The sequence below is a fragment of the Dysidea avara genome, chromosome 10, assembly GCF_963678975.1.
Source record: "Dysidea avara chromosome 10, odDysAvar1.4, whole genome shotgun sequence".
Lineage (NCBI taxonomy): Eukaryota > Metazoa > Porifera > Demospongiae > Dictyoceratida > Dysideidae > Dysidea > Dysidea avara.
The window spans coordinates 3330662-3347485 of NC_089281.1; the positions used below are offsets into that span (position 1 = coordinate 3330662).

Sequence of the window (16824 nt, forward strand, 5' to 3'; positions counted from 1 at the left end):
ACTTGGGTACATCAATCCAACACTCCTACCTTGGTGTTATATTGGATAACAAACTATCATGGTCTCCACATATTAGTAATATAGCTGCTAAGGCCAATAGAACATTAAACTTCTTGAAACGCAATCTGAGTTGCTGCTCGTCTAACATCAAAGCAACAGCCTACCTTACAATAGTACGACTGTAAATGGAATACGCTGCAGTCATCTGGGACCCATACCACCATAACAATATTCAACAGCTAGAGAAAGTACAGCGTAGGGCAGCTAGATGGGTCCTAAATGATTTCAATCGATTCAGCTCAGTCACAGCTATGTTACAGCATCTTTCTTGGCCAAGCCTTCAGCCGAGACGTAAAATATCCAGATTACAAGCACTTTTTAAAATTTTACATCAAGATTATTCACTGTCAATTCCTCCTCATTTTATTTCAATGACAGACTATATCACCCACATTGTTTTATTCTACCAAACTCATCCACCTATTCATACCAACAGAGCTTTTTCTCCAGATCAATTAAGGATTGGAACAACTTACCATCTTCCATCATTGAGAGCAACAACATTGACTCTTTTTCAGTGGAACTGCAAACATTGTATGGAACTCAATAATCTGTAATCTTTGTAACTACGTAGCTAAATTCATTTTATGATTGCTTTTTTCTTGAGCATATCAGCTGTGCTGTTATTATTATTATTTAATTTTGCTGTGAAAACTTCACAAACAGAAGAATATACACAGATATAATATAATAAATAATGCTAGCTATTGATTGCAAAATAATAGTTACGTAGCAGAGATTTGAATATGTCAGTGTTTTCCGCTTCAAAGATGTAGCGAGGTAGCATGTTCCATTGCCTTGATGTTGATGGTATAAAGGAATATTTGTAGGTGTCAGTGTTACAAAATGGTTCGATGAGTCTGAACATATGGCATGATCTGGTCTGTAGCTGGTACTGTGATGTCTGTAGATGAAACTCAGGTATGTATTCAGGTGGTAAATAGACATTTTGTTTAAGAATGTTGTATAGCATAGTTAAGGAGAGCTGTTCTCTTCGAGACTCTAGTGATTCCCACTTAAGTTCATTAACCATCTGTGTTACACTAGCATGATAGGAATATATACCTTTGACATATCGTGCAGCACGCCTCTGAACTTTTTCTAAAGCAATCTTGTCAGTTGTTAAATGAGGGTTCCAGACTGTAGTTGCATATTCAAGTTTAGGGCGTACTAGGCTAAGGTACACAGTAAATTCAAAAGGATCAATTCAACCTCCATGGGTAAATTTAAACTACAAACTTTTTTGTTAAAATGACCATCTAAAAGTGGTTATAACTAGGGTTAGGCTTTTGGACTAATTCAGTCAAAATAACTAGGGTAGGTCATTATAACTGTTCACTTAGGATGTTGAAATAACTTTTTTGGGTAATTTCAGTGTGTATAGTCAAGTCTACTATGGCACAGATTAGATGACCAGCTACATGGTTAAATTTACAGTACACTGACCATTGTAACATTTGTGTTACATCCCACAATCAAAAGTGAACATGGAGAACATAGGTTTTATATACAATTTGAAAACTCTATAAGATCAGGTATGTTTAAAGTATTAAGATGCAGTATGTAACAATTATTGTGAATATGTGTCATTGATAGATTAATGTATGTTATTACTAATGATGATTGACTTGTTAATTAATGTAAATAAACAAAATTATTTTGTGACGTGAGTTAATTTTACCACAGATGGTTAAAATAACCATGATGGCAAGGTTATTTCAAACACTTGGCTAGAGGTTGAAGAGACTTTAGGGCATCTGGGTAATATGACTATATCTTACAAAGTTAAAATAACCAAGTACATCCTTGGGTCATTACTACCAAAAAATCGGTCGTTTGAATTACAGGTAAAACAACCCAAAATTTTGGGTCATTTGTACCCATTTGAATTTACAGTGTAGGCTCTCTCTCTAAGGTGAATAGATGATGTCCTCGAGTTACGCTTTAGCAGACCAAGCATCTGATTTGCTTTGGAGGTGATAGATTGGATGTGTAGGTGCCACTTCAAATCACTCTGAATAATGATGCCTAAATATTTGTAATGTTCAACAGGCGAGAGGAGATGATAGTGTAGTCTGTAGGGAGTAATGATTTTATTTCTTCTAGGATGTAAAACAGTCATGGTAAAGCACTTTGATACATTTAGTCTCATCAGCCATCTCTGCTGCCATTCTTGTAACGCACATAAATCTTCTTGTAACCTCTCAGCATCTTCAGGGGTACGGATAGCCCCATATATTATACAGTCATCAGCGAAAAGTTTAATAGAACTATGTAAAATGGATTCCGGTAGATCATTGATATAGATGGAGAAAAGAGTAGGGCCAAGGACTGTGCCTTGAGGGACACCAGACAATACTGGGCATCTGGGAGATGAAATACCATCTAGCACAACACACTGCGTTCGATGATTCAAAAATGAGGAGATCCAGTTTTTCAAATTTCCTCTAATGCCAAACCAGTCTAATTTGTACAGCAGATGTTGGTGTGGTACTGTGTCAAAAGCCTTTGCAAAGTCAGTGAAGATAATATCTGTCTGTATTCCAGTATCATAACAACAGGATAGATCATGTAACAGTGTGATAAGTAATGTTTCACAAGAACGAGAATGACGAAAGCCATACTGATGATCACTTAGGATGTTGTTGGTTTCTAAATGTTTCATGATGTTTGAGTTTACAATTTGTTCAAATAGTTTAGAGACAATGGAAGTGAGTGAAATTGGTTGATAATTGGAAGGTTGTTGTCGGTTACCCTGCTTAAAGATTGGTGTAATATTTGCAGATCGCCACTCAATAGGAATGACTCCAGAGTCTAAGGAGCACTGAAGCAATGTTCTTAAGAAGGGGGATATAACATCAGCTGTTTCTTTAAGTACTCTTCCATGTATTTGATCGGGTCCACAAGCTTTATTGGGGTTGATGTTAAGCAAGAGATTGTAAATGCCTTCTACAGATGTGTCACATCAGACATTGTTGGATGGGGGCTGGGACCCTTGTCTGGTAGTGAGGAGTTTGGTTCCTTAGTGAACACAGACTGGAACTGTTGGTTTAGTACTTTAGCCTTATCCAAACTAGTTTCATAACTAGTGCCATCGCATTTCAGTACAGGTATATTGGTATTTTCCTTCTTGATGTAAGACCAAAACCTTTTCTGGTTTGAGTGAGGATGCCCTTCTGGAGAAATAAGGTTATTTGTATAAGACCAGTATGCAGATCTTAGTTCCTTCTGGACAAGATGTTTCAAAGATTTAAATTCAGCATAGTTGGCTTCTGAAAACGAATTTTTACATAGTTTATGCAGCCTGTCCCGTTTTCTCATCAGTCTTTTGATGTTTTGATTTATCCATGGCAATCCCCGTCGTGCTTTTGTATGTTTATGCGGGATATATTTGTCTACAACCTGGGCAATGGAGTGCTTAAATTTTGACCACAACTCTTCTACATTTGTTTCTTCAAAAGTGCCAATGTGGTCAGATGTGAGAAGGGTGTAAAGTTCCTCTTTGAGTGCATTCCAGTTTTTACCTGTTGTACATGTAGATGGATTGTGGGATTTGTCTGGTATGATCTACTTTAGCATTTACTTCAAAGCAAACAATATCATGGTCACTAATTCCAGCTATGCTTTGAATGTTGAGTATGGTGGAAGGTTTATTTGAAGATACTAAATCTAGTGTGTTGAAATCGCGTGTAGGAAAAGTGACAAGCTGTTGAAGTCCATGATCTTGCAGGATTTCTAATGAATATTCATGTATTGCTCTGAATGATGAGCTATGTTTTACGAGGTTTTCTGACCAGTCGATACCTGGTAGGTTGAAATCACCAGTTAATAGGATAGTGGGGTTGTTCGTAGTTTCATTTAATTGGTGTAATGATAAGTCTAGTTGGGTGAGAGAGTATTCGTCATTGATATGTGGTCTATAGTATGCTGCTATGTACAACGGGGAGCCAGAAATTATTAGTTTTGCTCATATGATCTCGCAGTCCGTGCTGAGAGAAGGTAGATCAACAGATGAGAGCTTATTAGAAACTGCCAGGAGGACTCCTCCATACCCATCAGGCCTGTCTTTGCGGTAGATACTATAACCAAGTTCAGGTGGGATTATTTCACTATTCATGACATCTGGGGTTAACCACATTTCTGTTCCAGCAAGGATGTCTGGTTTCTCTTTATCAGTCAAAGCTATCAGATCAGGTTTTTTATTCCGGATTGATTGAAAATTTATAAGTAGAATTTTAAATGATTAGAAGTCTTATTACATGTTGCAGGTACCATAGTCAATTAGAAGCTAGGTCAGGAGGTGGCGTTTTTGTAGCAGTTGCAGATAATGTGTTCATAAGTTGCAATTGTTGGTTCTGAATTGTTGCATGAAGTTTATTAAGTACGAATAAGCTTTGATTTCGGATCTTTATGAATTGCCTGGCTACTCCCTTTTCTATCAAACATCTTCTTTCTTTTAGCAAAAGAGATTCTGCAACTCTTTCTTCAGCAGTAAGATCAGGCTTCACAAAAACTGGTTTGGTAAGCTTGCTCTTTCCGTTCAGGATGCTGGAGGCATCCGCGTATCTTAAGAACTTGACTAGGACAGGTCTGGGTCTGTTTGCCTCAGGATTATATTTCCCCAAACGATAACAGTCTTTGATTGAGCTTTCATCAATTGGAGGACTTTCTAGTTTTGAAAAAGCTGATGTAACATTTTTAACATCCATTTGCAGCCTGTCTTGTGTAGTAGTATTGGAAGGGTTTCTTCTAGGCCATACACAACTACATTTAATTTTCTTTCAGGTGGGGCTGCTTGCTGGCTTTTTGGTTCACTGGGCTTTGTAGGAACAGGTGGAGTAGTTTCATTGATTGGGGCTGGTAAAGGCTCTTGAGCTCCTTCTAATTTTGCTAGTTTATTAGATAGTGTTTTTACGGTTTCCTTCAGATCACATATTTCCTTGTATTGCTTAGTGCATGTACAAAGACTGACTGTGTTGAAGAATTTAAGCAAAAATCACCCCCTTCTATGTATATAGTTAAGTAACTTATCGGAATTGTATGTATTTTATAGTTTTAATATTATCGTAATTGTACATATGTATATAATTAAGTAACTTGTCGTAATTGTACATACTTATAAGTAACTAATTGAAATTGTACACATGTAATTGCACATCAGCATTATACCCCTGGAGGGTCCTGCTGATTAACAATAAATAATAATAATAATAACAAAATGAACACAAATAAGGGGTGGACTCGCTCAAATTGTTAAAAGCAGGGCGTGAAAAGCCAGCACACATACGATGGATCCACCCTTGGCAGTCCCCTTCACAGAAAACTGCGTCTTGGCCCTCAGTGGATTCACTAGCCTCTAGTATAGTGCAGTCACAAACTATACATACCTCGCATTTGTCGTCTTCTTCGAGCGTACCCTTCGTCTTCTTTCCAGCAACGCCGGACGGAGGAGTGTTGTGTACTGGTTGCTTCCGCTTCGTAGTCCTTCTCGTGTGTTTAGGGGTGCTCATTTCGTCTTGGGCATTGCACAGTAACAATAATAATAATAATAATGATACTCCGCCAGTATTCGCTACTGCTGAGGACGAATTTCCTGACTTTGACATTGGTTAAGTTAAGTACGTAGCTAGTAATAAGTATATAGTTAGGTAATAAGTAGTAGTATGGTGTAGTTTTCAGTATGTACGTGTGTTTCTACTTGTAATCTTCTTGTAAATGATGGTGTTTTAGCATTCAGTAGTTTTATCCTGTTCTTTGTGTGGAGAACGAAATTTTAAAAATTTTTTTGCATCTCACGAAATATTAAAAATCGATATTTCTGTGAAGACAACAACCGTGCCTCCGGTTTCATGGTGGATCTAGTAATGGGATACTACAATGAACATGCCATAATGATGGGGGATCGATTTGTAAAAGTTGATTTTTCGGATTGCGGACCCTACCTACGTGGAAAAAAAACCCTACGTGGAGCTAGATCCATCCGTGGCAGCCCGTGTAGTGATTGGAGCACTTGACCTTACAGCATCTGAAGGTCAGGTGAAACACGAGTTCTTATTTTGTGCCAGGGTTGTGTTGCGGAATATACGAGAATTTTTATTTAAAAAATCTCGGATACTGGAATGCCTACTATATAGCTACATAGGCTTGTCACTCTTGCAGTTGTTGTTACTCTTGGGATTTGTAATGGCAGCTGTTTGGTTGCTACAGCTGTTCAACTTAAGTCGCAAACATGGCAAAGCAGTTCTAACGTTTGCATCGACCCATCCTAAGATTTTTGGGTCCGTTGTAGGAACAGTTGGAATTTCGGCAATATATTCAATCCAGAAACCGATGGGAAGCAGACTTACGAGGGGTCAGATTGACGATAATTTCATGTCCGGATCTAGACCAAATCCTCACAGTTCTCAGGGGCGCTTTGTGTATAATTCTTCATCCGTACACTCCATTAAAAAGTTATTAACTGAGTTGGAACCTGAAAATGGAAAGTTTGGAATAATTATGGGTCCAACAGGTACCGGGAAAACTCAAGCTACGATTGTTGCTTGCAACGATAAACCTGAATGGATTCTCTACCACGAGATAACTCACCCATTTACTGCTGCCAAACAATTAGCAATGACAGCTGGTATTCCGATAAAGCCAAGTATTGCTCAAAGAATTGAGGAATACTTTTTGCCAAAATTTCGCACTTTCTATTTTCCTCAGGATCCTGTGAAGGCAATGACTTATGTGCTTGACTATGTCGCCTGGAGAGCTGAAGAACTAGCGAAAGATAGGGGACTCCAGAAATTGCCATGTTTTGTAATTGATGGTGTCGAAGCTCTAGCTAAATACCAACCTGATGTATTTAATGCCTTAGTAAGATTGGCAAAGTATTATGCTCGCACGAAGAAGTTGCGCATTGTGTTGGTATACAGTGACGGTGATGTACTTTCTTCGATAGAGGAAACATTGAAGCATCGTCTGATAGAAATTGTTGAAGTTGATGACTTGAATGATGAAGAAGCAGAGAGATACTTGGTTAAGAACGCTAGTCTCATGCCCAACCAGTTAGTCAAGCGTATAGTTAGTCTGATTGGTGGACGACTTTTGCACCTCAACTACGCCTTGGATATTTATCATGAAAATGACAATTGTAGCGAGGATGAAATTTATGAAATGATAAGAAATCGCCTGTATTCAAGTGTTGCTGTCAGTGCAGATAATGCTGTTGTTGACAATGCACCCACATCCGAATACACCATCCAGTGCATTGCTACAAATGGTCCTCTCTTTCCATCAGAACTGAAGAAGAATATTGGTGATAAAAAGGATATAAATCCTGCTAAAGTACAAGAAACGATTAATAATCTTATCAGCTGCAATTTATTAAGATATCGATCAGATGGAAGATTAATTTGGCACAATAAGTTTATATTTAACACTATTGTTTCCCAGTATCAGTATTAAAACTCATTTGTGCAGTGAGATATAACGTATGCATGCGCTGTGTAGCAAAAATTAACTGCATACCTGCAAATATAGTTACTGGTATACGCTATTATGTAAACTATATGTACATAAATAACTATGAAATTATTGGTAGATAGCTAACCATTTATTATTTGTTTAGATTAATGAATGTGCGTATATACATGTTTTAAATTAGGGCTCAAGCGTTTTCTGCATTCGAATATTCACTCAACTATTATTCGAACATTCGATTAATCGGTGTAAGGTTTCGTTGCTATGAGTGCAATATAGTGATTAAGGCGGCCACTACCAAGAAGCCTATAAATAACCACAAACAGGTTTGTGGCTTCCAGTGTTGGGCAAGTTACTTTATAAAAGTAACTAGTTACATATTACATATTACTTGCAGCTGAACTATTTAGTTACAGTTACATATTACCCATAAAATAAAGTAACTGTAATAATATTACATATTATATTACTTTGTATCCATAGCCTTAAGCTGTCACGTGTGAAACTACCACCTTATCACGTGACACGATTGCGTTGTTGGACAATGTGCAAGTCTTGATATAAGTAAGTAGCTGGTGAATAAGCCTCACTTAGTAGGCTTCATTACTTCGTTGTGGCAAGGCGTTACTCAGTGGGTTACTAACGAGATTAGTAACTTCGTTACTTTTAGTAATAATATTACGTAATATTAGATTCGTTACAGTAACTATATTACTTAGGTAACGCGTTACATTTGTAAGTAAAGTAACTTGAGTTATATTACCTGTTTTTATAGCGTATTTCGTTGTATTACTTTGTTACCACAAAAGTAATAATATTACGTAACGCGTTACATAAGTAGCGCGTTTCTCCCAACACTGGTGGCTTCGTATAAATAACTTACGGAGAAGAAAAGGATAGCATAGTGTCCTTTCTGAAAGGATTACCGCAGCGACATTGTGATGGAAAGAAAGTAAAAGTACCTGTAGTAAGCCACGAACCCGTACAAAGTATTACATTTACGGAGATTCGCCACAGCCTTGGTACATCTTTACCAATTAGTAGCTGTTTCTTGCCTTTGCTTTATCACCACCATCCTTTCCTTTCATTAGTATCGTCTTCTGCTACGTTAATTGCTGACAGCTAATCACGTGCCTTTGTATAACGATCACGTGCGAATAACCGAAGCTTAATTTTTTTCGAATACAATTCAAACTAACATTAATTCGAATAATCGGTTATTCGTTTGAGCCTTGATTTTAATACAAAATTAAAAGCTTAGACATTATATATACACATTTTTTCAATTTACTACTGTAAAATAAGGTTAACAGACTAAGAAGGCTGGATTGAGTGGTCTGAAACCACCCAAAAGTCATGTGTATAAAGTTATGAATCTCACTAATATTTTGCAGATTCCAGATTCCAAACTCCAAATTATTATTCCACTTTGAAATGTACATAGCACATGTGCATTAACACTTTTATCCACTCGGCTGGCTGTCAGAAATGTTGGCTTAACTTGAGCCACTCTGTTGTCTGTATACAAATGTTTGTGAGACTAAATTGATTGCAAGACTGCACACAACACAGTTTACAGTATAATTTACAAAAAATGTACAGAAATAATCGGACATATGAAAGATTCATTGAGATTCCATTTTACCAGAGATTCTAGAATCTTGACCAAGATTCCAGATTCCTCTTAGATTCCAAGTGATTTGTGTTGGATTGCAATTGGTATCAGACCCCTCTGCCTGGGTATGGTTGATATCAAAATTCACCTATACTGAGAATTAGACCCCACAGTTAATAATATTTAACAGCATTACACATGCAGATGTTCTCGCAATCTCTATATACTCATAGCAAGAAGGGTACTATTTGGAATCACTTGTGCTGAATCCTGTCACAAAGATTGAATCCACCACGAAAAAGCCGTAACACCCACCTACGCTTGAGACTAAACATTGGTAACCCTAACTTGACCAATGCAATCGTGCATGTTTGCATAATTTGTATAAATAGATTAACACACTTACGTGGGCACAGTCAGGCTGCTTGACTTGACTATAAGTATTCCCTATAGCAATAGAAACACAAAAGCTATACTATGCAGAGTTCTAGTGCATGCCATGTTGTACGACATGTAGTGGAAGTGCATGTGGGCCAAGTGGATGTAGGGTTTATATACTATAGTGTGTTCGTAATGATTATACTATGATATGTATGTGTGTTCAATGAGTCATATCATATCAGGCAAACTGGCTAACTTAGAAAGTCATAGAGTTCTCCTTGTTAAAAGGATTATGCACTCATGATCAGCCACTCACAACTGTCACACAACACACACCCTGATATAGTTAGTTTAGAGTACTGCTATACATATAGTCACTATAGAATGCATGCAGCTATCATATAGTACTACCTATATACAGTATGGTAGTACTGTATATTAGGGATCATGCAGTTTTGGGCTTTCTTGTCCAAAAATGTCACCCTAAAACCAGCCTCACATTTCTTTCATAACAGCTTGGCAATATTGGTTAGGCATAGCCAAGCCCAAAAATGCCTTCAGAGTGACCCCAAACCCTTCCAACAAGTTTCTACAGAATTTAAAAATTTTCTATTTAACACTGAAGATTTTATTCTGACTGATGAACCAACGAACCAACGAACCAATGAACCAACCACCGATGCCTTCAACCAAGCATAACTCGACAATGGATAAGGCTAATTGCTTTCACTCCTTTAGTTTTTTCATGCACTAGTGGCATGGTCTTTGGCCACAGTGGTGTACAAGAGAATAGCCACTCTGCTGTCAGAAAAAATGGACAGTCTTACAGCAAGACCCTGTACTGGCTAAGATGTAAACTGAGTTTTTCCCTACTCCGAGCAGTCATCACTTCTTTGAGAGGTTCTAGATCTTCCTACCACTGTTTTGGCCTCAAAGAGTCTGCAGCTATTGACCTTGTGTGCGCAGAGGGTAGGATCAGCTCATTTGATTGAATCTTTATCTTTAAGTATTAGTCACTTTGTGTGCTGTTATTTGTAATTCTGCTGTTATTTGTAATTTGTGTAATTTTGCTTGTTTGTTCGATTGTAAAAAGGTGGGATAGTGAAAAAAGTTTTGTTTCACTATCCCACCTTTCCAGCTATACATTATTCTTTCTACAGTATTCTTTCTTCATTATTCTTACATTATGCTTTCCTTTCCAGCTTTCTGCCTTCCAGCTATCCTTTCTTTCCAGTTATACATTATTCTCTGGCCGAGAATAATGTATAGCTGGAAAGAATTATAGCATTGCCAACTAAGGGACTCGAGTGTGGAGAGCTTCCATGTGCTAGGAAATTAAAGTTGGCTGTCAGTATATATGCTGTCTGGAAGTGAAGATTAGTTAGTTTTACAATAGGTTTATAGATTCTATAAGCTGCATAAACAGTAGTGTGTAGGTTTTAGCTAGTTGGATGCGCAAACAGCATTTTACTGTCTAAGGGCACATTTTAATTTGTGTATGCATCGTTTTCGTTCAAACATGGTCTAGGGGGAAGCACTCAGGCCTTTACCTTAAGACATTCCACTTTAAATCTGAACCCCCTTCAAAAAAATTCTGGCTACGCTCTTGCTGATTGGTAGGGGAAAGTAATAATAGTTTCAGTTGGTGCTTAAAAATTTGTAATGATTGTTTGTTGGATTAGGTCAGGTGGGAGTGAATTCCACAGTCAGCTAAGTTCAGAAAGTATTCTTTCTTCTCTGATTCCATCATTTCACTTCTCCCCTCTATGTGTTGAGACCCTGGGTGCTTGGGGATCATGTGCATGCTCATTAGTGAGGTGGATAGGTTCCCAGGTAATGGAACAGTCTGGTGATAATAGGGCACCCTGGCCACCCAATTTTTAATTCAGAAGATTGCTATTGATGTTCAGCGTGGCAATACTGCTTCTGTAATGGCAACAATTCCATCATCACAGGATTTGACAGAGTTTGTTTCTTTGCTCACTGTTTGAGCATAAAGACCTTTTCTTTTATGATTGATTTATATTATTAAACAGAAAAAAATCTATACGCATTTCTCTTTCTTATGAAACTGCCCTGTTAGGATGCAGCACGGATCATCTTTTAATGTCTGATATCTCTTCTACATATCTTATTCTATCACTGTTATCTATTACTTTCGTATTTGATAAGTTTAGGCAGAATTTTAATGAAGAATTTAACTTGGGCCATTACCAGCCAGGTACAAAAACATGGCAACTGTTCCATTACCATGGTTTTGAAACTGCTCTATAGGCTCAGATTATTTAGTGCGATATAAGCGGCTCTTTTTGTCTTTGTAAATGTTATTACTAATTGTTCCGTAATAGAAAATGCTTAGCTATGATGTTCTGTGATTCTTTGGTCCACTGTATATATAGCCAGCTGTCACCTACACTGTGAAAAAAGAGGAATATAGAGATGGTATATCTAATGGCTTAAACTCTACAAATCATCTCAGTATAGTCTTGCGTTATACTAACTATCTTATACTGTAGTATAAACCCCATCTTATATTATGGGAAACAGACTATACTTTAGTTTAATACACATTCTTTGTATGGCTTTGTTTACTTAACTAAATGTGATAACTTTTTAGCTTCACCATCTCATTATTCATGGATTTGTTTATACAGACAGCACGTGACTTAAGATTCTTTTACTGTATCAAACAGAGTCATGATAATTTTACAATAAGTACACTTCTGTTAATCACTATAGCTAGCTTTGTTGTGATAATTTCATACATATGTACACATTTTCATATGGCAAAGCATATAATACCAGAAATATTACAATTCTTTCTAAGAGTCATACAAATCCAGATTTTCTTGCACAGTTAGCACACCTGCAAAAGTTCGTTTTTAAAATTGAAGGGGTCAGTGGTGTGCGCATGCGTAGCAGATGTAATAAAGTCGCCATCTTTGTCGCTATTGTTGTATCCGAGGTTGTAAAATGTGAGTGATCATGACGGTGTATCTCGCGGAGAGAGTGTGCGCGATTGGCGCCATCGTCCAATGAGCCATGCTCCGCCGCAGACGATGATAGTTATGGACCACAACTGTACATCCCTGCTGGCTGTAGTGATGAAATGGCGCAATTCCTACGATGGCAGTGATCAAAAACAGCTCTAGATGAGTAAGTATTAGACTAAAATGATAGCTTGTACAATAGGTTTAGCTGCATTAAATTGTTTATTGTGTATTGTATGACCGACAATGGCCTGCAAATGATTCAACTTTGGTGTTGCTGTGTACGTATTACATATTTTATATCTCAGCTTATGGTGGATGACGAGTGGACACAGTTCATCAGCCATCAATGGTAAGAGTATGCATGGTCTGCTCTTATGATTTTGTATATTATCTCTTCAGAGGTACGGTTTTTTGTCTGACCTCTCAGTTCTCCAGGTTGTCAGTGTACAACATCTGCAGTGTTACTTTCCTTCAATGGAAGCTGCTTCCTGTAAAGAACCTGGTAGCGACCATATGTGGACAGTTTTGTTATTTTTCACAGAGTTGTTCAACCTCATCTTCTAATTACTTACAGCTGTAAGTGCATTAAGCCTAATTGTGTTTTTATTCATTTTCTTTTCAATAGAGTAGGAATTACAGACTTAGTCTCAGTTCTAGGAGATCCTTCTTATTGCTAACATCTGTAAGTAAGTACACTGAGAGTGTCCAGTATACAATCTACATTTACCTTCGTTTAGGTTTGTGGAAACTGGTCTCATTTCTTCTGAGAACCGGTCTCATTTCTTCATGTTTTCCACTACTTTTTATCAGCAGTTGATGGCTGCTACCTTGTGTACGTCTGACACTGTAAATGAGTTGAGTACTTTCAAGAACTTGTTCCATCTTGTTTGTCCTTATTTCACTGACCATGCTCGTATCGCTAACAAAAGTAAGTCCACTGAGAGTATGCAAATTATATTATATTTAGTCTTGTTTCAGTTGTACTTAGTGATTACAAGATCCTTGGACTTGGTTATCAGTGTATCAGATGCTTCTTGTGAGCTTACGTAACAGCATAAAAATGGCCACGTGGTAGGAGTATTTTTGTGAGTTTTGGGTATGGGTGAACATCAGACAAAGATTTTTGAATGGATATATATCTCAGCCAAGAGCGAATATATCAAACTCTAACTAGCAGGTATGCTTATACATTAGCCAAAAAAATTGAGATTTAACATAATAAAGATTTAACATAAATCAATGTACTTATTTTAACATTTATAACCATACCTGCTAGTTACAGCTTGATATCATTGTTCTTGGCTGAGATATGACCATTCAAAAATCTTTGTCTGATATTAGCCCAACAAAGTCACATACTAAGTGGCCGTTATATGTCTGATTAGACTCACTGATAACAACCGTAAGTACACCAAGTAATCCAGAATATGAATTATGTTTGCCTCCATTATTTTAGGTTGTGAGACCTGGTCTTATCAGACTTGTCTTAGTTCTACAGTCTCAGACTCAGTCTTAATTTTACAAGATCATTACAAACTGTAAGTACAATGATTGTTCAGTATATGCATTATATTTACCATTTTTAATAGAGTTGTGGGTTCTAGCCACCATTCTACATGGTGATACTAGGCTTCCAGACAAGGTCTCGGTTTTATGAGATTCTTATTGTTACAAATTGTAAGTCCAATGATTGTCCAGAATACACATTATATTTACCATCTTTGTATTAGAGCTGTGGGACAGTTCTACCAGACTACTAACAGATTGTCACAGAGTTCTACATGGTGATGAACATGGTGATGATAATACAGGTAATTAGTAATGGAACTTCTGAATTGTATTTACTGTCTTACCTGCTGTAGTTGGATAAAGACTGATAAATGGTGAAATTGATTTGATACTGTCATGGCCAGCCAAGGAGACATTGATTTTACTAGCTGTACCTATTGTGGTTTTAACATATTTACAGAATTAAATTCATTACAAATATAATTATAGAAATTATTTAATTAAGGTAGCCACAGATTATAGGAAAGTAAAAAAGTACAGTAGTATAGTAGCCAATATATGGTTGAAATCGGCTTAGTATAGTCTGATAATACACTGCACTATACTAGTGATTTAATCTTTAATATATGACTGTCTTAAATGTATTCAATAAGCTTGTTATAGTAAAGTACTAATCTAATAATATAATGCTGTACTATTTCATTCTAATATTAACATAATAAGACTGTTATAGACCTGAGCTTTTTTCACAGTGCTAGAAATACTAAGTACACCCAGCTATTACAATTGGATTTGCTACGGGGTGAATTGCCAAAAGGAAGGCTCTGGGAGCTGTCGTTCACTGATCTTGTAATCAATGTTATACTTTTAGGTATTACTACTGAGGTGTTGAGACTGTCTTTATGTTTGATGACTTATTGTAGAAATGATTAAGTGTGCATTCTATTAGACTATTTGAACAGTTCTGTACAGAAATACATGAGCTTCATTTCAATTATTTGAACACACTCTGGGTTCGGATAACAGATGGGTCACTGTACTAATCGCCTCTGCCACTCACATATACAAATGCAACATACAAACTTATAAAACCAAACATGCAAGACATGATTACAATAATCACACACCAAAACCAAGAACTTCGTTTTTGGGTGATCCACTTCACAACTGTGATATGGTGTGTCTCAGTAGTGGTAAGTACAATAAACTTTTCTGACATGATGGTCATAACTGTGGCTTTTTCCAGTGTATGTGAATGTGGTTCATTTCAGATATTATACTACAATCATGCAGTGTTGCTGGGACACATGGACAGACATGACAACTTCTAATAGATCAGAAGCAATCAATCCTCCTGCTGTGTGTACTGTTCACCTCATTAAATTGCACAGACTGGTTCTGAGCCCAAAGATAACAATCATTTAAGCTACATACAATCATTTAAGCTACAGCTACAGCTATACGTAGCTAGAAGGTAGACTCAGCTGATATATTGAACTGTTCTGATGCATGGCTGTTTTTCTATAATAAAACAACATATCTTACAAACTACATAAATGCGTGGATTGGTCCATCTGTTGTTAACAATAAAAATACATACATAGATTTTCTGGACATCTACTATCTAGTCTACTACTATAATTTTGTAGATGATCATGAGACTTGAGTTGTGCAGAAGATCGAGCAACTCAAGTGTTTGTGTGCAGCACTCACTATGGAAAAACAACTACTACTATATTTTCTGAAAATTGTCCAATAAGACCAAGTGTCTAGTCACACCACCACAGCATAGCTATCAAAAACGGAACACATGTGGCACTCAGTAAAATCTGGCTTAGTTGGCAGCAGTTTAGGTTTATGTTTGCTGGGCATATTTCAGCAGTCACAGTTGTCTCTATCTAGTTCTGATACCCAAGCCTATCCAATACATTAATACCACTAGTAAGCCATACCAAATACCTTGGTGATGTTATTGACAGCAACTAAAATGGATACGGCATATCAAAATGATCACTGCTAAGGCAAATTCAGTAAGGGGACTTAAGTCACCTAGCAGTTATATGCTATTGCTATAATACATTAAATTTTGTTCATCCCATTCTTGAATATGCCTGTACAATCTGGTCTCCATGCCATGAACAAAACATTAACAAACTAGAAATGGTGCAGAGAAGGCCAGCAAGGTTGTTGCTGAACAACTACAATAGAATAGCTAATGTTACGGAAATGTTGAACAGTCACCTATCCGAGTCCTTTACTCAAACATTGAGCCACATTGTAGCACTCATTACTACTCACAGAATGATGACTTCTTGTCAGGGATACCAAGAAACGGGTGTTTAACACGAGAAATTGCCTCGAGATTCTTTATAATGAATGGCTTCTTTCAGTTCAGTTCCGGCACCTTTTTTGCTTATTAATCAACCTCCTAGCCTTCCAAAGCACTGCCAAAGATACAATTCTCAACCATGACTTCTCTCCACTGCCAGAAGAATACTGTATTATACTGAGTGAACTATTACACGGTTCACCAGTGCTTGATTCACCAGTAAGGCGGACGTGTAGGTGAAATTTGAAGTTACATAATATGTGTAGATCATGTGTTGAAAATGCTCTATATTGGGGCACCTATGTAAGAGATGGAGTTCTACTTGAGGGTCATTTAACATAGCCAGTTTATTCTAATGGGACACAAAGGAGGACACTGGTAAGTCCATGAAGAATGCATTGTATGCACTACAGTATGCACCTCTCAGGTCGAAGTGACGTTGAACAGTGAAAAAACTGATCAAGCCCGTAGCC

The 16824-nt window shown here is 37.2% G+C and overlaps 1 protein-coding gene and 1 long non-coding RNA gene across 4 annotated transcripts; both read left to right on the forward strand.

Moving 5' to 3' along the window:
* The first annotated feature begins 6236 nt into the window (after nucleotides 1-6236).
* LOC136236369 (uncharacterized) lies at nucleotides 6237-7680 on the forward strand. The gene has a single exon (XM_066026510.1). The coding sequence runs from the start codon at nucleotides 6244-6246 to the stop codon at nucleotides 7507-7509; it is 1266 nt and encodes a 421-aa protein (XP_065882582.1). The 5' UTR covers nucleotides 6237-6243; the 3' UTR covers nucleotides 7510-7680.
* Nucleotides 7681-12452: 4772 nt separating this feature from the next.
* On the forward strand, nucleotides 12453-14489 carry LOC136236142 (uncharacterized). Of its 3 annotated transcripts, none has more exons than XR_010692008.1 (10): nucleotides 12453-12676; nucleotides 12819-12862; nucleotides 12913-13089; nucleotides 13139-13199; nucleotides 13251-13441; nucleotides 13492-13915; nucleotides 13970-14051; nucleotides 14103-14190; nucleotides 14244-14324; nucleotides 14376-14489. It is a non-coding gene; the product is annotated as an uncharacterized lncRNA (long non-coding RNA). The 3 variants fall into 3 exon arrangements; XR_010692007.1 differs by having other exon boundaries at nucleotides 13139-13195; XR_010692009.1 differs by having other exon boundaries at nucleotides 13139-13195; nucleotides 13327-13441.
* The last annotated feature ends 2335 nt before the right edge of the window (nucleotides 14490-16824 follow it).

Coding starts and splice junctions, on each gene's coding strand:
- LOC136236369 (XM_066026510.1), top strand. CDS start 6,244: ATGGCAGCTGTTTGGTTGCTACAGCTGTTCAACTTAAGTCGCAAACAT.